The sequence below is a fragment of the Schistosoma haematobium genome, chromosome 1, assembly GCF_000699445.3.
Source record: "Schistosoma haematobium chromosome 1, whole genome shotgun sequence".
Classification (NCBI taxonomy): Eukaryota; Metazoa; Platyhelminthes; class Trematoda; order Strigeidida; family Schistosomatidae; genus Schistosoma; species Schistosoma haematobium.
In genome coordinates, this window is record NC_067196.1 from 56438897 (window position 1) to 56466155 (window position 27259).

At 32.6% G+C, this 27259-nt stretch overlaps 1 protein-coding gene across 2 annotated transcripts in view; it reads left to right on the forward strand.

Annotated features, from left to right (window-relative positions):
• The first annotated feature begins 1136 nt into the window (after positions 1-1136).
• Positions 1137-27259, forward strand: part of SLO1 (Arl3p interacting protein) — a 40999-nt gene continuing 14876 nt past the window's right edge. The window contains exons 1-15 of one of the 2 annotated variants that reach the window (XM_051208459.1): positions 1137-1454; positions 3081-3142; positions 3185-3287; positions 3363-3474; positions 4164-4315; positions 5896-6066; positions 6597-6688; positions 13275-13391; positions 16414-16519; positions 19612-19764; positions 20430-20606; positions 21378-21487; positions 22328-22489; positions 24232-24314; positions 24886-25000. In XM_051208459.1, coding sequence (XP_051074569.1) covers positions 1206-1454; positions 3081-3142; positions 3185-3287; positions 3363-3474; positions 4164-4315; positions 5896-6066; positions 6597-6688; positions 13275-13391; positions 16414-16519; positions 19612-19764; positions 20430-20606; positions 21378-21487; positions 22328-22489; positions 24232-24314; positions 24886-25000 — 1964 coding nt within the window. In that variant the 5' untranslated portion in view covers positions 1137-1205. Of the gene's footprint in view, positions 1455-3080; positions 3143-3184; positions 3288-3362; positions 3475-4163; positions 4316-5895; positions 6067-6596; positions 6689-13274; positions 13392-16413; positions 16520-19611; positions 19765-20429; positions 20607-21377; positions 21488-22327; positions 22490-23719; positions 24315-24885; positions 25001-27259 lie in introns of those variants that run through there. The other variant, XM_051208460.1, reaches the window with a different exon arrangement.

Genomic DNA, 27259 nt, shown 5'->3' on the forward strand with positions numbered 1-27259 from the left:
GGCAATCCTTTCCAGCTCCTTCCAGTTGTTATTCATCCTTTTGATATATGATTCTATTTCCCGACGTAATGTGTTCTTTGGCCTTCCTCTTCCTCGCTTCCCTTCAGGATTTCAAGTTATGGCTTGCCTCGTCGTGCGGTTTGATGATTTGCGTGATGTATGTCCTATCGATTTCCATCGTCTTTTCCTAATTTCCTCTTCAGCTGGAAGCTGGTTTGTTCTCTCTCACAGAAGGCTGTTGCTGATGGTATCCGGCCGCACCAGTCTATCATAATTATTGTTTGGTTCTAACCAATAAAGGCCGATCAATAAAATAAAAGTATCGTTTTCTTGTACATCGAATTTCTGATGTTATTTGCAAATATCACCTATTTATAAACACTTTCATCACTCTGGTCAGTTTATAAATAGGCCACTATCTGAATATTTGTGTGAACAAAGCTTGATCATTGTTTGGTTTTAAAAGAAAATGATTCGGTAGGAAATTTACCAAATGGATAATGCTTTGCAAATGAATACATATATTAATGAAATCCCCCTTTTTACATGTTTCTTCAAAATCATTGTCCAATAAAAGAATGGGTAAAATATTTGTTTGAACCTTCTACCATATTGCGTATGAGGTTCACAACGTATATTAATCAGTCATTTTATATAAACAATTGTTTAGGCCTTTGATCTTTCTTGATTTTAAAATATTATTTTGGTAATACTATCTATAGATGAAAATTATGCTGATATTCTCCAGTACTTCGACAAACAGTTGGTACGTTTCTAATTAATAACTGCATTTAAAGCAAGCACAGTAACACGATGATCACATACCGTATTCATAAACGAGTCCAATTCACATATTTTGTTTACATTTTCATTGATCGTTTAATGCACTCTTACCAATTTTGACGTAGTCAAAGTATTCATGTATTTCTATTCCCGTAAAATGATAATCCATAGTGCAGTATTTCTGAACAGAATATGACCTTAATTTAATATAATAAACTGATACATGTTTTAATTGTGCATATATGATCTTGATATTAAAAATCATGTGAGTAGTTCGTGCTTTTTTGATTGTTTATGAAGTGATATTAAATTCAGTAGTAAATGACAAATGAAATCACATTTATTTTATTGTTTAAATAAAAAGTTGTCACTTTTTATTTCAGACAGACAAATGTGTAACTAACTTATTGTATTTGAAAAAAATGTATTTAACATTATTAAATCAATATTCATGTGAACTACAAGCAGTTATTTTATTGTCCATATGCCTAGGAACATTTTTTATAGGAGCATTATTAATCTATTTAGTTACACTATCTCAAAGAAGACGAAAAAAAGGAAATGTAGATGAAGAAAATCTTCGAAAATTGTTACGATTTAAGAATTCATTATGGTTGTTAAAATCTGCTAAAGCTACATTAGCTGGAAAAAATGCATTTGGAAGATTTCTGGTATGTTTACACTCATAATTTTCTTTTAAGTTGCTCATTTTATTTTCATTGATGTCACTGGCAACACTAAGTAATATTCCTATAAGTATAGAGTTGTGGAAATTGTTGAATTTTTTTTATTAAGATCATTGTTAGACCATAAAAAATAAAAAAGCTCTATAATTTCCACAACCCTGTACCGATGACTATCATGTGCTCACTAGTGACTAGCTCCGAGAGAGAATCCTCGGAGTTCTAGTGAGAAGCTGAGACTGGTAGAGTTCAACTGTGTCGAGTGTGAGACATTTGCTCACCAAAGTTAATGGAAGATGATCGCACAATACAGTGGATTGGTTAAAGTCAGACATTAACGCAGTTGGATACCGGCTCAATGGTCGAGAGGTTAAGCGTTCGCGAAGGTTCTGAGTTTGAGTCCCGCATAAGGGATCGTGGATGTGCACTACTGAGGTGTCCAGTACCGGAACAAAACGGTTGTCCAGTATTTCTAAGTTTTCAATGGTGATCAATTCATGATCTCAATAAAACAATATTCCCATGACAAATTACATTTGTCTATTGTATTCTAACATAGAAAACTTCATCTGATATGTATTAGATCAAACTAAACATGTTTTATTAACGAACACTGGTCGTCAGAAAATAGTTGTTCTCAAAACTAATGAGCATAAATTGTAAAGCGTTATCTCCTCTCATATTATCTAAATTATTAAGTTGTACTGAATGTCACTAGTCTTGTATTTATAGACTGTTTTCATCTTGAATTGCTATCAAAAGATGAACGGATGAAAACTGCAAAATATAGAACAAATTACATATACTTTTTTAATACCATAGAATGCTGATGTCTACCCGTTCCTCTTAAGATTAAACCGAAGATCTTGATATTTTGTGGTAAGTGTATGGATGTTAGGAATCAGTGAATAAATGGGAATATGAACCATTTGCAGTTATTTCCTAGTGAATCCATTTTTATATTTTTGTTGTTCATTTATTGAATGATTGCTTCATATTACTTTCATATTGTTCGAATTTGAACTTACATATAAAGCATTCACTGTCGTTATACATTTTATCTTCTATATTCAATTGACATAAATGTTGTGGCCCTGGACATTCTGAGATTTATTACTTATGGTACATTTTAATATTATATTTTATGCATGGACTAAGAAAGGAATCATATGATAACAGATAAGTGGATTAACTACTTTTTCAAATTATAATTACATGAAATAGATTCAGCAAGTACTTTTTATGTAACTGGTTTATGATTCACTATGTTTATTGATCATCATTTTTAGTATATGGTTGTGGAGATTATTGAGTTTTTTTAAGAAAATTATGAACTGATCAATATTAAACCACCACTAAAAACTTGGGTGCAATAGATGGTTGTTTGATCGTAGTATGTGACTCCTCGGTAGTACACATACACGTTATAAATTCACCGTGTTCCGTTCATAAGAATGATCATAGTAGAGATGTACTAATCATTAGTGAACAGAATGTTTGAGTTTAACTGGTTTTGAGATTATCATAATCGTGGTTAAATTAGAATATGTAAATTGTACTTAGTAGGTAAACTGATTCATTCTTATAAATTTTGTGTTATTTTTCTGATTTTAGATACTATCAAGAACTTTATCAGGTTTACTTTGTATGTGCATATACCTATGGAATGCACATCAGTAGGTTTGAATATTCCCAGTTATTTATTTCTTATTATCCAGGATTTTATCAGAAAATACTTTCTGTATCGCTTTCACAGAACAATGGAGATTCTATGTAGAAATGAGCTGTAATTGTATCTTTCTCATCATGTTTATTTTACGAGTAATTTGCATATAATATTCTTTTTTTTAATGAGTTTTCGTATTTAACGGAAAAATTCTAAACATACGTGTATAGGCTATCGCATCTAATGATTTATTCACAACATGGATGTCACTGTACTCTCTGATTGATCATTGCACTATACTCTCAACTTTTTCAACATTTGTTACGGGACGTTATCATTTCAGTAAGTTACCTTAAGTGATTTTAAAGATTCTAACAAAATGTTTAACAGTCTCGGTATTTACTGGAATATATTCTTGGGATATTTCTGACATATCAGATCTTCTGTAGTTGTACTGGAGTTCCAACTTTATTTGGGGTTACATTTCCATTGACATAAATATTAAAGGGTTATTCACTGGACTACTATTCCAAAAGAGATACTTATTAGGCTATGTGTATTCCCATTTTATCCATGTTTGATAGTTACCCCATAACCAACTCCGTTTTAAGTGCTGACATGTTCATTTGATGAATATTAAAAAGTTAGAAAAAAGCCTGAAGAGTTTCATTGTTAATAATCAACATGTTTGTTGGTTTACTCGTAATTACTGATAGCATGAATGTATCCGAAACACTAATTCACTCTAGTCTAGTCAGTAATATATAAAAGATAATAAACATTATTGTTATCTAAGCAAAGATGGACAGTGGCTAACAGTGGAATTCACTATCCATCTTTACTTAGAAAGCTTATGACTCAAGGCTATATCGAAATAATCCGCACAGGTTACACATATACCGACAAGAGACTGATCAATTGCAGTCCTAAATAACAATCGGAAGATATAAGTAAAACAACACCAAATGAATTATTGTTATTTATTAATTATTTTAATTATTTTCTCTTCCCCCCCCTTTTTTTCTTATTAGTGCTTGGATTTTTGTATTTCGCTAGACTGACAAAAATTCCTGAATCATTAGTATTATTAAGAATTATAAATCATGAACGTTCTATACGTATAGTAGATTTAATATTTAAACTCTTGGCTGCATGGACTGTTATAGCTGGTATTGCATTTGTTGTAAGTTATATTAATAATGATAATCATAATTTTATGAGCTATTTTGTTTCACAATTTGACAATATTAAAAGCTAATGAAAAGGGAAGATACGGTAGAATATTTTGGAAAAAAACTGTATACAATACATAAATATATTTTTAAGTACCTAAGATATATAGAGAAAGAAACCCACTGTTCAATTGGAAAACAAGGAAATTGAACTGAAAGTGGGTAATAACATCTGGATGATAATTTTGGATACTGAGTAATAAAAATGTCAGGAGAGTGTTAAGACCATGGTAAAATGAGAAATTAAGCATGAAGATTTTATAAATAGTGTTTAATCTTGAATTCTTAATTGCTAAAGCTTCTGGAGTGTATGTTTTTATTACATGCTCCATTTGAACCCACCCGTTTGAATGTGTAGATGATTTAGAAAGATCATTTTATCGGAGTGACGCAACTAGAATGCATGAGATGTTCCTCAATAAAGTTGTTGATTCTTTTGCACCCTTCTTTCAAAAATCTAATCTGCTAACCATATGAGATGCTTTTAGAAAATGTTTTTCATGTACAAGAGATGCAATCCTCATAGGTGTATATTTATGTAACTTAAAGAAATTTACATTTGAATCATTCACAAATGATAGACTGACCGAAAAAAAATAATACGAAGCTTTTCGAAACAGAAAGTTTTTCGAAGTGCTTGAGGTTCAGCTTTCAAGATTTCTGATGCAGTATCCCTTTTGTAGTCGATACTCATATAGAAGGTCTTCTTCGGTTTTGTATAGGACTTTTTACGTTGTGATTTGTCTCCAGTTTACTGTCAGTAAATTTGACAGGGCAGTCATTTTTTGATGGGTATTCGGATAGTTTATATAACTTGTCTTCATCGACAAATTTTCTTCTGGCCCTCAAGTATAAAGAGTGAACCATGCTCTTTGTCCTGCTCAACAGGACTCAAATATGAAAACTCGTATATAATTTATTTCAAGTTGGTTTACTATATACATTTGAATTTCTTCATTGACTCTTCTGGTTTGTTTTTCATTAGAACACTAAGAAGATGTAATTCCGAGATTGCCTCTTATTCTAGTGTGAGCTCGATAGATTGGTGGTAGCTACTCAACACGACCAACATGATAATGAAATCTCTATTTTTATTCCAGATTATAAAGTTGTCATCCATACATCTCATACATAAATTAAAGCTGTCTATTTTTGGTCAAAGTAATTTATTTTGCAGATTGGTCATAAGACAGTTGAAACAGGTCCCAGAGGTGACACCTTTGAAACTCTATAAGTTTGTCTACAAAATCTCTAAACGGTTTGAAATGAAAACAGCCGTTCTGCTTCTTGATGATCATAGTTTTAATTATTAAGGATACCATTTTGTTTCTGCAGACAAAAAATATTTTTCCACGTGGTATTAGGACCTGTTCCATTTATAAACAGGCATATGTCGTTCAGGCTCTTATCTATTTATAATTAAATTATTACTAATAAGTTCCATTCCTGAATCCTTCTTGCTACCAGGTATTGAGAATCTCAGTCATTTAGTATCTCGATTGTCACGTTATTCCCTCTGTATATCTTGTAGCTTGAACACATAGGTAATTTTTGGACCACAGAAGCTAACAATCAAAAACTTGAATATTTGGATTGCCTATACATGATCCTTGTAACATTGGCTACCGTTGGTTATGGAGATATTGTATGTACAAGTTACTTAGGTCGTATTTTCATTATCTTCGTTATTATTGGAACACTTGTAAGTTTACGCCTATATAATTAATTATTGCTATATATACTTATAAAAAAACCATTTATAGAATAAAGTTGATTCATTAGTATATATTCGTGAACATACCTAACTTGAAAATGTTAACCAAAATACCATTGAAATCATTACCTTTAATAGCCTAAGCTTAGAGAGCAGCAAGTTCATTTATCAAAATTACTTATCTAAAATTAAACCATAATATTATTGCTGATTAAATTACATTCTGATAAATGAACTAATAAATAAACTTTAAGAAAGATATCTATTTGACACAAGTCAGTGGGTTGATATCTTCTACTGTACTAACAGATTAAAATGGAACTGATTTTTACGGAACAAGTACCGTATAACTTGAAAAAAATCACACTGATTGTAATAATTATATATCATTCCTCAAAGCCCCGTTAAGTTGACCCTCTCTAAGACATAATTACTTTGATTTCTCATTTTCGTAGAAAGATTAAATTTCAGGTTTTGATTTTAACTCATACTAAAGCTGAATTTCATTTACAAAATAGGTATCAGTAACAACACATATGTCAGAACTTAGTGAATTATTTAAACAACATAACCAATATAACAAAGCGATTTATATGGAACACAATCCAAGGTGAGTACATTTATGAAACTGTATTAAAGTACTAAGTGTTTATGAGGTGAATTTGATTGATCTAATCAAGAAATCAGTAGTTGATGAAAATTTTAATTGAACGATTATATGAACTAAACAAGGAATATTGTCTCCGATAAGTTCCCGTCAGGTTCGACAGTTATAAATCCAATTTTAAGACAAATAAATCTTTCAGAATTACGAAAATAAAACAAAACAGTCAAGGCAGTAAATAAACAGTTTCCATGTATACATTTACCATTTAAAGATGTACCCAACAAAATTGTAATAAGTAGGCAAGTTTCGAGATTAACAGGCCAGATTCCATATGAATCAATCGTGCATAGACCGAATAGCAAAACTACGGATCACCGCTAAGCAATTAATCGGATGGAATTTGTCACCATACATCAGTTTCCGTGGCTACTAGAAAGCGTCTGACAGCGTTGATAGGAGAACTTTACGGGACCTTTTTTGAAACTGTGATGTGCGTAGCTAACTGGCTGATAGAATAATTATTATTCATTATATGTGAAAAGTATATTTGAAATAATCTCAGCGATTGAAATTTAAATAATTCCAACGTTTCGTCCAACTAACTTGTCTGGACTTCTTCAGGGTAATAATCAAAAGGAGTCCAGACAAGTTAGTTGGACGAAACGTTGGAATTATTTAAATTTCAATCGCTGAGATTATTTCAAATATATTTTTCACATATAATGACTTCTTTATGCTCGGCGCCCAACTTCTGTCAAACTATTAGTTCTCATCTTGACGAATATTCGTATAAATTATTATTTTTTCTGTAGATAACAAACAACAGAATGAAAACCACAAAATAAATGAATTGGTTTTATTCTACCACGTTTCTTGTTCTTGCTTTAGACAAATTTATGAATGAAGAGAAAAAGTGTATGAAATTTTATGTATCCATTCTCTTCATGATTACTCAACATTTTTGGTTGAAAGTTATGTAACAATTAAGTGATAGGTTAGACATTAGCATAGCTGAATCCTGGCTCAGTGGTCTAGAGGTTAGGTGTTTACGCGAGACTAAAGGTCCTAGGTTCGAGTCCTGAGAGCAGGATAATGGATGAGCGCTACTGTGGAGTCTCATATTGAGACGAAACGGCCGTCCAGTGTTTCCAGGTTTTTCATAGAGGTCTAGCTTAAATCGACTCATGAATTTAATTATTAAGTGACAGGCGTTGTGTACGATATTTTATTACAGCACGTTTGTTTCTGGTAGATACACTAGTATCTATTTTAGCATTAAGTGCTTATCGATCTAAACTCGAAAAAGAACCTATATATATGTTTAATTAGCCTTCATGTTTCAGTGTTGATTTATATCAAAAACAAGTGAAAGCAAGTGATTAATTAATGAAATATAGTTAAATTGTCACATGTTGACCTATTTGACCTAACATTTACTCATGGTACATCAGACTGAAGAAGCTTTGTTGAGATAACCATGTTATTTTTGTTATTAATTTAGTACCTACCACATAATTAATTTAATTAGCTTATAACTGATTGAGTGATGATTAATTGTTCTACCAATTAGACTTATTTTCATCTAACCATCATGATTATCATTTCATTCTAATCTTGTTGTTTCAATGGGTTTTCTATTGGGTAGGTGATAGACAACTCGCAATGTTTAGTAACACCGTTAGTATTAAACTGTGTTGAAGTTAGTACATAAACACGTTTACATCAATTTGAAATTAAATATTTTTGATAGTAGCCAAGGTAAATGTTATGAATGAGACAAAAAATCTTCATCAGATAGTTATAAAATCTAATCTGACTCTAGATCTTAGTCAGGTGGTTATTTAATTGATTAATATCAGCCTCTAGGTTCAGTGGCCAAACTCAAATATTTTCAAACATAATTTTTATAACAAAATGATATAATTTGGAGAATCAATGAAAACCAGGGAATATTTGGTAGATGTTTCATACTAGTTTGTAGTTGCTGAACCATGCGCAGTCAGGGCCATAAATATGATTGTATCCAGGATTTTTGAGTTTAGCAATAATTGTGATACTTTCAGACCAATCGATAGGAAGTCAAAAATCTACGTCTATATGTCACACTGTTCTGTTGAAAATTCAGTAATTTATATCTGAGTCATTGGTGAATATATGGTTATACAGATGGATGATTTGTATTCAGTTTGATTTCCTACAAATCTCCTGGTTTCCAATGTTTCTCCGGTTTAAGATACCTCGTTTTGAAAACTATTATCAGACTATACAAATATCCGCAAACCATCTTACATAGAGAATGATTTTGTCTGATACACAAACTCTGGTACAAATATCACATTGTTAGGCAATGAAGGTTTTTTTAATTAGACCATATAGCATTGATTTCATTGTATATACAAGTAACTAAATGTGTAGTTATATGTACAGTTAAGACATTACTACTCAAACATTTTTTTAAGCTCATATATTTCTTCATTGACAACCACTGGGTAGCTGTATTTTCATTGTGTAATTTCCACTCTGTTAACTAATTAAATGGCGGTGCTTTATTCGCTAAACGTTTACTTCTACTTTTAATATATGTTAAATATTTTCTTGAAATAAAGTCTCAATCCGTTGACCTGCATACTTTCAATTTTAAAGCTATTTCTAAAGATTGATTGTTAGTCGCTTATCTTCGTAGTCCCTTAATTGAACAAGGATTCAAATAAAGAAAACAAGTAGTGACTGATGTAACAAGTTTTCTAGCGTTCTTAAAATGTTATCGAATAAATGACTATACGGTATGACACTCAATATTTCAGTTTTTATGATTAGTCTCAGCTATCATGAAGAAACACAACCTGGACATTATGAGGTTTATGAACGTTAATTACTTACTTACGCCTGTTACTCCCAATGGAGCATAGGCCGCTGACCAGCATTCTCCAACCTACTCTGTCCTGGGCCTTCTTTTCTAGTTCCATCCAATTCTTGTTCATTTTTCTCATGTCTATCTCCATTTCTCGGCGTAATGTGTTCTTTGGTCTTCCTCTTCTCCTTTGGCCTTCAGGATTCCATGTGAGGGCTTGTCTTGTGACGCAGTTAGGTGCCTTCCTCAATGTGTGTCCTATCCACTTCCAGCGCTTCTTCCTGATTTCTTCCTCCGCTGGGATCTGGTTTGTCCTTTCCCACAGTACGTTGTTGCTAATAGTGTCCGGCCAACGGATCTGAAGTATTTTGCGTAGACAATTGTTAATAAACACCTGTATTTTCTGGATGATGGCTTTCGTAGTTCTCCAGGTTTCCGCCCCATACAATAGAACTGTCTTGACATTTGTATTGAAAATCCTGACCTTGGTGTTGGTTGACAGTTGCTTTGAGCTCCAGATGTTCCTCAGTTGTAAATATGCTGCTCTTGCTTTGCCGATCCGCACCTTCACATCTGCATCAGATCCACCGTGTTCATCAATGATGCTGCCCAAATATGTAAAGGTTTTCACATCTTCCAAATCTTCTCCGTCAATTGTGATTGGATTGGTGCATTCTGTGTTGTATCGGAGAATCCTGCTTTTCCCTTTGTGTATATTGAGACCTACTGCTGCTGAGGCTGCTGCCACACTGTTCGTCTTCTCCTGCATCTGTTGTTGCGTTTGGGATAGAAGGGCCAGATCACCTGCGAAGTCTAGATCATCCAACTGCATCTTAGATGACCATTGTATCCCATGTTTCCCTTTAGATGTTGACGTCTTCATGATCCAGTCGATCACCAGGAGAAAGAGGAAGGGTTAGAGTAAGCAACCTTGCCTGACACCGATCTTTACTTCGAACGACTTTTTCACCTGTCCTCCATGCACGATTTTGCAGTGTAATCCATCATATGAATTCTGTATGATATTGACTATCTTCTGAGGCATGCCGTAGTGTCGAAGAAGCTCCCATAGTGTTGTTCTGTCCACACTATCAAATGCCTTTTCGTAGTCAATGAAGTTGATGTAGAGTGATGAATTCCATTCAATTGATTGTTCAACAATGATCCGTAGAGTTGCGATTTGGTCTGTACACGATCTATCCTTACGGAATCTTGTCTGTTTGTCTCGAAGTTGGGCGTTTACGGTATCCTCCATCCAGTTTAACAATACCCTGTTGAAGACTTTTCCCGGTATTGAGAGAAGAGTGATGCCCCTGTAGTAATAACACTTGCTGAGATCGCCTTTCTTCGGTATTTTGATCAGGAGTCCTTCTTTCCAGTCTTTTGGTACTTGTTCCTCAGCCCAAATGTTATTAAAGAGAATGTGGAGTATCCTTTCAGTTGCTGCTACGTCTGCTTTCAGTGCCTCTGCTGGAATGTTGTCTGATCCTGCTACTTTGCCACTCTTGATTTGTCTGATAGCCATGATGATTTCTTCAATTGTTGGTGGACCAACATTGGTTGGGAGGTCCGTGGGTGCTGCTTCGATGTTGGGTGGGTTCAGTGGAGCTGGTCGATTTAAGAGTTCTTTGAAGTATTCTACCCACCTGTTTCATTGTTCCTCAATGTTGATGATTACCTTGCCGTCCTTGCTTTTCACTGGTCGTTCTGGTTTGTGGCGATTTCCAGGGAGTTTCTTTGTCGTGTCATACAATTGTCTCATGTTTCCTTCTCTTGCAGCCTTTCCCGCCGTCATTGCTAAATCTTCCACATATTTGCGTTTGGAAGTTCTAATGCTCCTCTTCACTTGCTCTTTTACTTTTGTGTATTCAGCTTGTGCCTTGGCTTTTTCTGCTCTTGTTCGGCTGGTATTGATTGCCGGTTTCTTGTTCCTTCTTTCTTCAATCTTATCCAGTGTATCAACAGTGATCCATTTTTTGTGATGGTGCTTCTTGTGACCCAGGACCTCATGACATGTTGAAGTGATTGCCTCTTTGATCCCCTTCCAGTTGCTCTCCACAGTAGTTCCTTCTCTGTTGAGTAGATCATGAAAGGCCTGGAACTTGTTGCTGAGGACTATCTTCAATTTGTTGAGTTTGTTAGTATCCTGAAGAAAATCCGTATTGAACTTTTGTGATATTGTCCGTCCCGTTGTCCAGTGCTTCTTGAGTTTCAATTTCATCTTGGCGACCAGTAAGTGATGATCTGATTCTATATCAGCTCCTCTCTTGGTTCTCATGTCCTCCATTGTCCTCCTGAACGTTTTGTTGATGCAAATATGGTCGATTTGGTTTTGTGTAGAGTGATCCGGTGAAATCCATGTGGTTTTGTGTATGCGTTTATGTGGGAATATAGTGCCGCCTATGACCAGCTTATTGAAGGCAAATCGGTTTGCAAATCTCTCACCATTTTCGTTCCTTTCTCCCAGTCCGTGTCGTCCCATGATGTCTTCATATCCAGTGTTGTCCGTTCCAACCTTGGCGTTGAAATCTCCCATCAGAATGGTCAGGTCCTTTGTTGGGCACTTCTCGACGATTGACTGCAGCCTATTGTAGAATTGATCTTTAGCGTCTTCATTGTAGTCGTTGGTAGGCGCATAGCATTGGATGATGTTCATTGAAATACCCTCTTTCTTTGTTTTGAACGAGGCTTTGATGATCCTTCGTCCATGAGATTCCCATCCTATAAGTGCATTTTGCGCTTGTTTGGACAGCGTCAATGCAACTCCTTGTGTATGTGGTGCATTTTCTTCTTCATGGCCGGAGTATAACAGGAACTCTCCTGTAGTTAGTCGTTGTTGTCCAACTTGTGTCCAATGTGTTTCACTGATCCCAAGTACCTCTAGGTTGTATCTTCTCATTTCTGCAGCAATTTGGAAGGCTCTCCCGGTGTCCCACATTGTACGAACATTCCATGTACCTAAATAAATGGTCGCTCTAGTTGTCAGAAGGGGCATCGGTTTCGTGAATTCCGAAGGAATTCGCCTTTCATCATGAGGCGTCATAATTCTTCTAAATGAAGACCTTCTGACTCCCAGGGCAGAGTTTAAAAGGTTTGAATAATTTTTTCTGGTTAGCGTTTTTTTAGCGAGTTAGTTTTCTACGGGATGGGGTCGCTAACCCCATGCCCAACCCTCCTCCTTTATCCGGGCTTGGGACCGGCAGTAGCCCCCGGAGGGACTCCAGGCGGAGTTATGAACGTTAATGCTATTAGTTAAATACCGATATTACTGGTGGTTCTAATTCTTGTTTGTTTATTTATTTAAAGAGATAATTGTTTCTTTCCCACTTATGATATATAGTTACGTCACATTTTTTTAGCGTATAAACTTTGAAGTGATAGGACGGCCGGATCACACAGTTATAACCACCGTGTCTAATTACCTATATATTTACAAATGAAAATGAATTAAACACTTATATAGGATTGCATGAATAATATATTTCCTAACAAATAAAAGTACTATTAAAGAGTTCTACCTAGGTAAAACTAAAGTGTTGGTCATTTTGTGAGTATCTACAGAGTTGAGTAACAGCGGTATTAACCACAGATAGATAAACTTTTTGAAAAATCGATACTTCAGTGAGAAATAAAATGACTCTTTTATCGAATAGTTTGTGAATTTTGAACTTGATTAAAACTTTAGATATTGGACTGGTGCACTGTGATATTGAATTCCACGTACTTTTCACTTCTCAGGCACATAGTTGTATGTGGATCAATAAACTACCATACACTTTCAATATTTTTTGATGAATATGTGAATGCCGATCAAGGCCATTATGATGAAAACATGATGATTGTCATCCTGTCAGAGTAAGTTAAATTGTGAAAATGTTGTTCATTAACTTCCTGGTTCGCTCTTTTAAATTAAAGCCTCCAGAATACTTTCAATTATGGTTGACTGGAATGTTGGTTAAGTGAAAACTTTACCTAAGACAACAATAACCAACATTTAGGAAAATTAAAGTTGTATTTTCTGCCTGATTTGTGATTGTGAACCATAAATATAATTAATTTTTGAATTAAATTTCTCGAAAACCTAGTTCCTCATTAAAAATACTTTTTATCCGTTTGCGGTGATAACCGGTTAACGACGTAAAATCAAATAAAATTTAAACGGGAGGAAGTCAACAGATTACTTTGAATGTTATTATTTAAAATGAAAAGAATTAAGTCCCGAGCTATTAAAGAATAGATAAAATGCTTTACCTCTGAACATCTCTTTTGCTTACTTACTTACGCCTGTTACTCCTCTCGGAGGAGGATAGGCCGCCCACCAGCACTCGCCATCCAACACTGCACTAGACAATCCTTTCCAGCTCTTTCCAGTTGTTATTCATCCTTTTCATATGTGATTCTGATTCCCGACGTAATGTGTTCTTTGGCCTTCCTCTTTTTGCTTCCCTTCAGGATTCCAGGTTAGGGCTTGCCTCGTGATGCAGTTTGATGATTTGCGTGATGTATGTCCTATCGATTTCCATAGTGTTTTCTTAATTTCCTCTTCAGCTGGAAGCTGGTTTGTTCTCTATGCACGACATTGTACTGTAGTCCGTCGTATGAGGTCCGGATAATGTTGGCAATCTTCTCAGGAACTCCGTAGTGTCGAAGAAGTTTCCATAACGTCCTCCTATCTACACTGTCAAATGCTTTTTCATAATCGATGAAGTTAATGTATAGTGACGGGTTCCATTCAATTGATTGTTCAGCGGTGATTCGTAGTGTGGCGATTTGGTCTGTGCACGGCCGATCCTTACGGAGTCCGTCCTGTTGACCTCGAATTCGGGCGTCTACTGCGTCTTCCATCAGGTTCAGCAACACCCTGTTGAGGACTTTTCTTGGTACTAACAATAGTGTGATGCCTCTGTAGTTTTCACATTTGCTCAGATCTCCTTTCTTTGGTCTCTTGATGAGCTGTCCTTCCTTCCAGTCCATCGGCACTTGTTCCTCCTCCCAAATCTTTTTGAATAGAGGGTGAGGCATGTTTGTAGTTACTTCGATGTCTGACTTCAGTGCTTCATTCGGTATGTTGTCGAGTCCTGCTGCTTTCCCGCTCTTGATTTGTCTGATGGCCATTCTGACTCCTTCCGTCGTCGGTGGATTGACATCTATGGGAAGATCTGTGTGTGTTGCTTCGATGTCCGGTGGATTCAGTGGAGCTGGTCTATTCAAGAGTTCCTCAAAGTACTCTATTCATATTTTTTACTACAAGTTATTATGGACTAATATTAAGGGATTTCGTGATAGTATACGGTTGTGTATAGCAGTATATTCATCAACTTCAGGTTTTCAAATTAAGCTGTGATAATTTAGTCTCTGAATATCGTAGTAATGCAGTGCAACTTAGACTAATATTGATTATAGTATGAAAATCAAATCTTATATTTGGATTATGAGGCGCATCCACTCATCAAACAACTTAAGTATCTTGAGTTATAATTGTGAATAATTAGTTCGGTGACAATAATAAACATTTATCTCTTAGTATCGATTGTTTGGTCAATAAAAACCTTGTAATATAAACTTCATAAAATCGGTAGGAAATTTTCGTCTTATTTTGTAAAACTTAGTTTTCAACTTACATGTTATTTTGATAATGAAACATTTTTTCCCACAATGACATTTCCGAGGTTTCAACAACCGTGTTTTTAGTTATTTAACACATAGAATGTTTTGTGATAAAATATTTAGATGTTGGACCATCATGAAAAGATTGAGAAAACGGTTATCGAACATTGATTACGCATTCATTTAAAGCACACAAAAAAACAGAAAGGTGAAAGTGTTATATTTAGTTGTTTACATGATGTATTTAAACGTTGTAAAAAACAAACAAATGGGTGACAATGACAAACCTCTATGTTAGCAACGGGTGTCAAATCAATAGCAACTGAAGTTGACCTAATCTATACTATTTTTTGGTTAACAATCAATAACCTCTATTTATATAAAGATTTATAGACAACAGCATTATGTGTGAAAACAGTAAACCTATTGATAGCCTTCAAGAATTCAGCTGATAACATCATTTGATCCCATTCACACTAGAATCAGAGGAGAAACCAGAATTTTACTTTGATTGGAAAAAATAAAACTATAGAGAGCTTATATGGAAGTGATAGTGGGATTAAATAGGTATAGCTTTTTCATCCACTATGTAACTTCAATTGTCATACGAAAAAGCACTGTGCACATAATCAACGATGGGCTGAACAGAGCCCGATGAATACTTCTGAAAAATGGCTACTATTTCATAACCATTGATACAAACCAGTTTGAATTACTAAAGACCACTATTTGTGTTAAGTAAATAAAACTACAGCTGTAGAACTTTCAAAAATGGCATCAAGGAATACTTTTACGAAGTTGGATTTTTCCAAGAGATCCAATTTGTTCCACTTACTGCTTCTAATAAAGACTCGGTGTCTATAATACAGGGTTGTAGAAAAAGTATGAAAAATATAAATAAAATAGAAAAACTGGCTGACAAAGAACCACACTGAATGTCACACTGATAGATATATATGATCATTTTTTAAAATAATGAATAAGTAACTATATTGTTTTGTGCTCTGAAAAGCGTTCAGATAAGGTACATTGATATAAATATTTAAATAACATAAATAAACGTTATGACGAACATTATCAAGTTATCAGATAAGTCATTTGACACTGTATCTTATACACAAGAAACTGATGAATCGTATAAAAAATAGACTGATCAATATGGATGCACAATTTTAAATATTCAAGTAAAAAATGTTGATTACCATCTAAAAAAAAACAATGAAGTCTGTGTAATTTATGAGTCAGGAGTGTTATTTTGTAATTCTTGTAGGATCGATCCTGATATTAGTCTAACGGCGTTACTTCAGAGAGAAAGCACTACAATGAGATTTTTGAAAGGATCTGTGACATTACCAGAAGATTTGGAAAGAGCTGAAGTGAGTCAGTTATTTAAATGCAGTTAGTTTATCTGTTTTATAAGCTCATTGTTTTTTAAACTTATGAAAATACAGCCTCTTAGAGAAAGGAAACATTTTGTACATTGGATTCCTGTTCAGAATGTAGTATTCTGTTAAAAGATTGAAGTGTCATTCAGGGTGAAGAATTTAGTTAGTTTTCGACTAAACAACTGGTTTTACACGGGTGTAAGTGTTCTCTCTGAGATTGAATTAAACACTTAGAGCTTAGAACGTTAGTATTATCCACCAGAATAATGAGTGCCAAAAATACGGCTTGTCCATCCCAAACACACCAGAAAGTTACATGTAAATATATTCAGATTCTGAGTCTCATTTCTAATAAAAAATATATCAATAAAGAATGGATGGCATTTTACGTTATTGGTACTACGAATAAATACCAGATAACTAAAAGAACACTAATATATTTTAGGGAATGGCAGTTTATGCTGTAACTAGGAATTTATTGAGCACTCCATATCAGCTAAACACTTTTATTTGTTAGGGATATAAACACGACTCGCCTTTAAGTCTTTCTAATATTGAATTTTTTATTAGATATGAATGATGAATAGTGAAATAGAATCAACGAACTTTCCTTCTGTGGTCTAATTGCCATACATATTTTCCAGCAAATCCAGTGCCTCAAACACTATAGTTTGATACTTAATGAGTAACTTACTGATAATGTTTGGACAAAATGACCAGAACTGTGGTTTGAAGATCATTTCTTCTAGTATGGTTATTAATTTTTAACGAATTCTTATGTGACTTAGCTCAGATAGTAACTTCGGAAGAAAGACTGCTGTGGAATAGTGGACGTTAGGATATTCTTTCCGTCAGGCTTATAACTCAACAGTATTAGTAAGCCTCAGCGCCTCCATACACTAATATTACAATATGAAGTCAATATATTTAGACTGAATGAACAAGAAATTATATATATGATGTTTCATAAAAATGGTTTGTGGTCTAGATATATCATAAGCTTACTAAATCTGCTGACTTTCTAAGGCTTCAAATGCAGCCTGAAGGTCTCGTCAGAAATGTCAGTTTTAAACCCAGGTGAATTCAAAATTTGAGTAACATATATTAGAAATAATAAATTAGATAAAATGACAATAATAGATTTTATTTTGCTGTGCTTTCATAAACTATTCACAACCGATAAGTTTTAAATACCAAGCTATAGTCTATTCCATATGTATCGCGGTACATATAAAGGATGTTATTTGTGTGGAATGATAAAATCTACTAGCACGTAACTGAGTACCACACGGGCCTAAATAAAGTTTATAAGATATGCCAACTTGTTGCAATTGAATATCTTATTCGATAAGTAGTTTTCTTAAAATCATATCAATTAACGAGGATAACAGAAAGTATAGTCTCACTGAGTGACCACAGAGTAGTAAACAATGTCATGTTCGTATACCTCTTAGTGTTAGTCAAACTCTGTGAGGTTGCAATATCCAAGTGATGTTGACATCGGATCCACTGTTTGAATATTATGAAGTTGAACGCAACTAGTAGGAAACCTTGCTTCTAGGCTCCACGCTAGTTGGTATATCTAAAACCTTGAAGGGATTAGTTTACTCATGTGGTCTGAATCAGTGTCATCTACTATCATAGTCGGTGGAGTTACGACTGAACTATTTGAGTAGTAAATGAGAGCTTTATGATCTCCTCCTTTTCAGCAATAGCTTCGGGACACCAGAGGATATATGTTTTGTTTAGACCACTGACTATGATGTCTTATGCTTATGAAATCCTTTACAATTTCAATGATTTAGTTGATTCACTTAGTTATAGACTGTGAAATATGTTTAAATTATTTGGGTGAGTATTTTTTTATGTGCTTTTAGTATGCTTGTTTTGGTAAATTTATACGGATTCATTCGTACATTGGAATGGGGATTTTATTGATTTTGATTCAACTGAAAAATGTCAAAACTATGGAACTAGTTCAGATACAGGATATCTGTTGCGTACTCCACTATTTGATCTTTTGTTAATTGTTCTGAGGCTATAATCACCTTTGAAGTCGTAGATGAAAATCTAACGTCTACTAGTTAGTTGTTGTTGCAACCACCCTATTTATTGTTGAACTCTAATATGTAGCTGTTTTCCTGCTTTTGTGATTAGATTTTAATCTTTTAAACTTACAACCCAATATACTAATTTTTTCCTCTAGCCCCATATTTCAAAGACTGTTTTTGTGCAGATGACAGGATAGAAGCTGTCATAAGTTACTCATCGAGGTCTAACATGTCTTAAGTTGTTTAAGATGTCCAGGAATTTGGACGGGTCATCATAATTATAACTACTTGAAAAGTAAATAATCGTAAACTCAGTATTTTTTTCAGCAGTATTTATGACGATGAAATAAGTAATAATTTAAACAATTTCAGATTTCAACCTCACCACAAGTCTGTCCAATCAGTATTTACATAAAAAACATTTCCAAATATACCTTCCATTTTTTAATTCCTCGATTTTACCCATTAGGGTGTTACAAGTTATAGACATTCGCAAAATCCGCCCTAATTACACGTATGAAACAAGACTGTAATGTTAACACACAGTCTAAATTTTCTCAGTAAGATATTTTCCTGGATCCAGTCCCACTAAACAACATTATGACATTTCAAGAAACTTGAAGTTCACCTAGTTTTAACAAACTAATTTTTCAGAATACATTCTTACCGAATACGTTCCAATATTTTCTTGAGCTTATAAAGCATTTTATGGTGGAGAAAGTCGATAATTGAGGATATAGTTCTTGGTAAAAAGTTTTGTATGTGTTTCTTTGAAAATCTACTTGTATAGATCCTTAGATTTACGAAACGTAAGAAATCGTAGAGGTTTTTTTATGAGTATATGTGCGATTATTACTCAACTTGTCTTTCAGATGTTTTCTGATTACTTTACTTATGCACATTTCTACTCAATTGATTGTATTGTCATTACATTTATCAATTACTTTTTATATTCATGTTGAAAAATATGTAAACATTTATTTATTTCATATTACATTTTACATCAATTTCTTTACTTCTTACTCATTCAAGGTGAGAACTGCTGAGGCTGTGATTATTCTTTCTGATAAATGTAGTCAAACCCCTGTTGAAGATGACTGGAAAAATTTAATGTGTGTTGTTTCCATAAAAAATCTGTATCCAAATATTCGAATAATTTGTGAACTTATGTTAATTGAAAGTAAGGTATGTCTAAGCTTATGATTATTAGTATTATTATTACCAAACGATTGACTATTAAAATTCTGAAGTTAAGTGAACTTCAGAAGTCCGAACCTTTGGTCAGCTGAGAGAATATTTGTGAAATTGTGAAAATGAAGTGGTCGAAACATGAAAAGATAGGAAATATATTATATTTCAAGCACTAATCTAAGGACAAAACTAGAAACGAAGGTGAATGAGCAATTCCTGTAGTTTGGTTTACTTCGTGTGATGAGTGTTTTATTTTGGGTGGTGTATTAATCAATGTATTCATCAGTCGTTACGTAAATCGTATAGCAAGTTTATTCAATCTAAGTTAATGGGATAAAATAGACAAGCATGCAAACAGTTACACACAAGAATGTGCACAGATAAACGTTCATAAAACATATAACCATAACACAAACCATATTTAAGATACCTGGTAACTTTAACAAATACGCACTAATCGACCCATAGTTTTGCAGACAGATAAAACACTAAAATAAGTGAAATAGTTAGGAGTTTCAACTAACTTACTATTTTTTATTCACAGTATGTGCTTTTTTAACCTATACATCTCCATGTCAGTTCAATGTTTGGATTTTATCAGGCTCCAATTTTATTTGTATCTTCAACAAAGTCTCTGTTCATCTTCTTCCAAAATACAGGTGTGGATGTCAAATATACCTGGGTGGAAGGAACATGAAAGTGACCAATTTGATAGAGCTATTTGTTTAACACAGATGAAACTTGGCTTACTGGCATTGAATTGTGTTTCAAATGGGATATCAACTCTGTTATGTAATTTTATAATGCGTGATTCAGTACCAACAGCTGCAATTAGGGTTAGTGAATGATTTAATGACCAAAATATTACATTTTTTATTATTCTTGATGCTGAATTGTTAAACTCAAAAAGTAGTTTGAAAAGTTTGTTTTATACCTGCTATTCATGCTTTAAGTGATAGATATTGTAGAGACGACATTTTTTACTTCAGATGCCTGACAAAATCATATCCAGAATTTGAGACTTATTCTCGATGGACGATTATCACACATAGAAAATACTGTTTGTTATGAAACAGATTATTTACTTCATAGAAGTTAACACAATCCATGTGGCTTTCAAAAGTTATCATCCTCCGTCTTACTTTTTTTGCTATCATTGACTTATGGTATACATGTATGTCGATACATAACCTTTCATTTATTTCATTCTTTAACAAATTATTGTCTAAACGCTTCATATTGCAAGATTTTTAATCGTTATCTATTATTTCGTAATTTGTCAACTAGTTTCCAATTACTCAGTATATTCATTACTGTATAACTGTATTCCTATTTCCATGGTTAACTCTTACTGAAAAATTACATATATACATAGTTGTGATAAAAAGCGAATTAAAAAGATTATTTGAAACCAAATAATTTACAATGCTTAGTAAAATAAGAAATGAATAGTCTTTTATTGCTCATCAAAGAAGATATAACAATGTGACTACTTCTGTTTACAACTTTGTTAAATTTCATGATAATCCTTTAAATTAGTTTATATGAATAGAGTTTGTTATACTATCAAATTATTCATCACTGTTATTATCTGTTCACTTTGATAGAAAACTTTACCTCGTTGGATAAATGAATATTTTCAAGGTACAAAATATAAATTATATACAGTAAAATTATCTCATGCTTTCGATGGGATGATATTTCAACAATTAGTTGGGTGAGTGATCTTTAGTTGATAAGTTAATTAGATATTTTTTTACATATAATAATCCTTTAGGAGAAGAAAATGTATCATTCATGTTTATTCATATGATTATAAGATAAATAGTACTGAATGAACATACAGTCCAGTACAATGTAAGAATCATTGAATAATTTTCCAAAAGTAATTCTTTCGAATTAAGTTAGAATAATTTAAGCCATTTTGTTACTGCATTTGAGGTGCTTTATCGAGTATATTAATTGTCAGTAAAAACTTGATTGAAACTATATGAAAATCAGTTAACAGATTCATTCGAATATCTTGATGTCCTAGCTTAATTACCTTAAGTAGATTGTCTTTTTATGCTTATGAATAAATGTCACCGTTGTCATAAAAACGGAATTTGTTCTCCGCATATTTCATCTTGTTCGTTAAACAGACTAATGTACAGTAACACATCATTGCTAAGGACTTATACTTTAGTGTCATGAACCTGGAGCGTACTGTACCGAATATTTCAAAGTTTGCCCAATTTTAACATTTTCTTTGATTACACCTACAATAATGTAAATGATGATGTATCATGACTTTTCACAACAAAACGAAATTTGTATGAGTACATTTAAAACTGGGGATAAATTCACTTTAGATAATGATAATTAGATACTGTATAATTGGTGTTTTAGACAATCTTAGTTTGAGGAAATGAACAATAACTTTTCCAGTGGTCGTTCAGTGATGAAAAGTGTCTATGAATCAACTCAGTAGAAGATAACTGCAAATACTACTTTTTGCCCGAACATTTCTATTTAAAGTATTTTGTTCCATGAATTTTCGTACTTTATTCACATGTAGCTTTGCCATGGAATTTTGGGGTTTACTTTTGTTAGCTGTACAAGTTTATACCAATAATGATAAGAAAACTCAAATGATTATCAATCCAGGAGTACGGGTACGAATTAATACCCATCGAATGCGTGCAGTTGTTTTGGCTAAAAATTTAATCGAAGCACAACGGTAAATCATTTTTTTATTAATTTACTCACCTATTAACCTTTATTCAAAATTAAAAATAAAATTTAACTTTACTGGGAAGATTATGCTTTGTTTCTTGTAATAGGAAAAAAATGACTAGTTTCAAAACCCTTTTAACTGATTACTTGTTACACGTAATATATAGCTGTATACACAGATAATTTAAAAGTCTTAGCAACTGTACACATTTAGATAGATGGGTAAAAACATACCACGTCCAACTAATGAACAGTAAGTTTGAGCCCTATTACGTCTACTTTGGTTAAGAAGACACACTGTTATCATTTCCCCTCACACAAAAACATAAAATGACTAAATTTCACGTACATAAACAAGTATCTGGTTGCCAAGTGAAGTTATAATATAGTTTAAACGACTTATGTAAGTAATCTTCAAAAATCAGTTCGGTTATACGCCGGACAGTATTTTAGGAAGGCAAAAAGGAGAGATATCAAAAATCCAATAGTCAGTCGATATTTAAATCATGTGATATTTCTAAAGACAGACTCCAGAACAAATTATGATTTTAAAGTACATGAAAGCTTATTCTATATTCGCAGTAATGGGATAATATATTTTAGGAAGAAGCCGCAAAGTATTCCTCTAAAATCCATTTAGAATTGTATTATTCAATATAAAAGATTTAAACAGAAATGAATATGTTCGTATTAAATCAATGGATAAATAACTATAAAAGGGTAGTTAACAAGTAAACATACAACTTGTAGATAATTCTTTAAGATACAGATGTCAAGTGACTTATTTCCTCCAATGATTTATATGGTATGAAATAAATGACTTTCGAAAGAATCCTAAATAAAAGTTGATACTGTTCTTCCAATTTTTAAGGATATTTATTCTCCATCGTTGAACTAGATTTATCTGTTTCATTACTTCATTTTTGCACTGTACTATAAATGTGCAAACGAGCCATAAGGTGTCACGGTAACTTAGAAAATGGATGTGATAATCACGATTTTGTAGTGAATATTGGATAGAGTGAAGAATTTCAGTACATCAAAAGCACGACGTTGGCAGAACACTTGGAGGCCAATAGAGAAGACATTTTGGATTGCAGAACATGCAGGAAGATGAAAATGGACGACTGAAGGCTATGTATATGTATTACGTGAATACTTTGTAACTTTTCATAATATCGTGATAATGCTCCTGCCCATTGTTGTGTTTTACAATTTATGAAATACAAACTAACATACAAGTAATCTCCAATAGACTATCAAATTATTTTCATGCACCGTCTCGTGTGTTGTCTTATTTAAATTCTGAGAATTTAAGTTATAAATAGCCATACTAGATTAACAACACAATGCATATGATAAAAATTACCACTGTATATGTTGCTTTACCAGGCAGTTGATCTGGATTATACACTAGGATATGCAACAGTATCCACTTTTTCTCCTGGAAATTTTTTATTCCGACTACTATATTGACTATCCTGAAAGCTTCTTGTAATTCCAAAAGACTATACTAAAATTATGTTGAAACTTAAACCGTAAAGTTAGTTTTTCAAATTTGTCAATCTCTAATCTTATTCTTCTTTTAATACGTTTTAAAAACAATATCGTACTAACTATGAAGTAATAACTGTTTATTCCTGCTTAGAAATCTGTGTAGGAAAATAGAAACAATAGTAGTACGTCATTCCATTTGCTGAATAATGTTTTTTTTTCTATCATTATAATATTCTTTGTTATAATCAGCTTGAGAACTTTCTCAATTGATGGTCAAATAATGTTTGATAATTATGGCCAATTAATATTTTCGTCACTTAGTCGAAATCAGGGTAAGTATATAAGTTAAAATTTTAAAATCAGATAACAAATTAATCGAAATAACTATTGAAGTTAAAAAACAATACGTATCATTTCTGTGTAAAACCAGGTAGTCTATCGGTTGCGGTCATGTAATACTACTTTCATTTTAACTTTACTCGTTATCCCAGTATACATAAAGTGATTTTCTGGTCATTTATGCCAGTTAATGTTGTTAGTTGCTCAAAATCTTACCGTGAAGTTGATCTAATTGAAGATGGTTTGTATCATGAACTGGAAATGACTAGATAATACCTATTCTACATAGTTCAAAAACTTAAAAATGGTTCAGAACTTGTAATGTAAAGCTAACATTTACAAAAAAACAACTTAACTTCTAACAATTTATTTGTTCTTATAATGGGTTATGCTGTTGTTTTAAATAATTTAGTGTAATGAAGGGATTCATTTCAATGAGTTTCATATTCGTATGAAAAACTGTTTAAAATAATTTTCTACAAGTTTTAAAACAATAGATATTCTATGCCAAGTGTTCTAACAGGATATTAATGGATTTGATTGTAAATTCCACCTAATTTGTAGATAATATATGCGAGCAGTCAAATACACTTTCCCCAATTGCAAATAGTTTTGTTAAAACAATTCAAATGTGTTTTAGATTTCTTCGACAATCAATTGTAACTTACTGTAAAATGAGGTAAGTAAATATTTTATACTGAAATATTATTTAATAAAGAATATCTTGTGTGATTCCTATAATATTTTTTGAATTATATAAGTTTAATTTTATCAATGAATTCTTTGGATTCCATCTAGAAAGAATTTAATCTCAAATTGTTACCTCCGGGAACGGATCAATATTCAATAACAGACTGATAATAACTGTAAATCAAAGAACGTTGTTATTATTGTGAATCTTTAGATTCCATACCTACATAGGTGATCTATGATGACGATAATCTATATTTCGTCATATCAAAAGTCACGATTATCTTAAAGTTTTTATTATTCAATAGAGTGAGTTAGAACTAATATATACATCCCAAAGAATTCTGAGAGGTATGATATGTTCTTATTCTTGAGTAGCCTTAGGAAATAACAAAGTACTTATTTAATACATTCTATTTTTCACAAGTTATTCAACTTTAATTTTGAATGGCTTGAAATGAATATGGATTGTCATAGAAACAAAATAATTTTACCAAGGTAATATTTTGACCGTAACAATTTGATTTTTTTAATACAAAACATGAGACGCTTTCATCATATTGTACAGGTATGTTAGAAACTGATTAAATATAGTATATACTTATTAATAACTAGAAAACATTCGATAAAGCGTTTTAAAAACTATATACTGTAAAAGATCATTAAAATTGCTTAGAAAATGTTAAAGGTGGGTTGATGCACATCACTATAATTGTTAAGGACTGTTATTTTTGAGCTAATCTCAGAACATATTCTCTTTAATTTGTACAACCCCCTAAGTTAGCTAGTTGAAAACCTTCAAGATTTTAAACAGTATATCATCTTCTCTACAGTCCTTGTCTAACTGTAAAGCTATTCGCTTCACCAAATAAATATTCACTGATTTTATATATTCTATCACAAAATATCTTCTTATTAGCGAAATAAAGATCTCTAGATGTCGTTACTCACAGTGTCATTTAAATGGATTTCTACATTTATATACATTATGCAGGATAGACTTAGTTTACGACTGTACAGAGTACGAAACATGTTCTAAATAAATCCATTCTAAAAGTCATTAAAAACATCAATGTTAAATGAAGTCATTCATATTAAAGTGTAAAATATCCTCGAAAGATTCAGTTCTTCCTGTGACTAGTGATATCGAACTCAATGGATTTATAATACTATGTGCCTTAAGCCATTAACCAAATAGTCAATTTTTTCATAGAATTTCGTCTCTGATAAAATGATAGCCAATTATTATTGTATTACCAACCGATTTAGATGACCTAGTACAACAGGGGTCCACTTAAGAGTAATTACTCATACAAGTGCTTTATTGGGTTACATAGGTTAGAGCTATCGAGAGTATATATGTTTCATAAAAGCTATGGATAAACCTCACAAACGAATAGTAGTAGGTGAACTGTAATAACATCAACTTATAAAATAATTAAACTTGACCAGAGCTATCAACTAAGCAGTATTACACATGGTAATCGGGTTCGTAAACTAAATTTCTGTAGATTCTGAATGAAAATTATGAAATATCATATGAACTTTTCCAGCAGGTGTGATGAAATTCTTGGTGTGAAAGTATCATCATAATAAAGTTGATAATAGTATTACGATTTCGTGTAGAAAATCATCATCATCATATTATTACCAGAAATCTAACTTGTTCCTCAGTTGTTTCAAAATGTTGAAGTGTCAGATATTACAATTTGCTTTATCAGTCTACGGTGTCAAATACTTATGTCTAATAAACTGATTTAGAGTTACTTGTACTATCATAGGCTCATTCGAAACCACTTTGTAATAATAATTTATGAAAAGATCAAATGATCCATATCCTCTTCTACGTTCACTAAAAGTTGTAGCTGAGCAACATTATTAATACAGAAATAGTGATAAAGTATTATCAAAACATGCGAAGAAAATCATATGCAAAAATATAAATACATAGATAAGAATATTGGAAGTTACTTTAATTGTCATTTGGAAGCGTGTTCGTTTTTTGGTCACGTAATCGACAATTATAATAAGTAATCAATAATTCAAAATACTATATATATATATATATATATATATATATATATATATATATATATATATATATATATATATATATATATATAATCCAATCTAATGTATAGCAAGAATAATCGAGTAATGAGGACACTAATGTGATCAATAAACGTTTATAGCAATGATATTATAGATTTATTAATGTGACAGCTGATTAAGTGAAAACGAAAAGTGT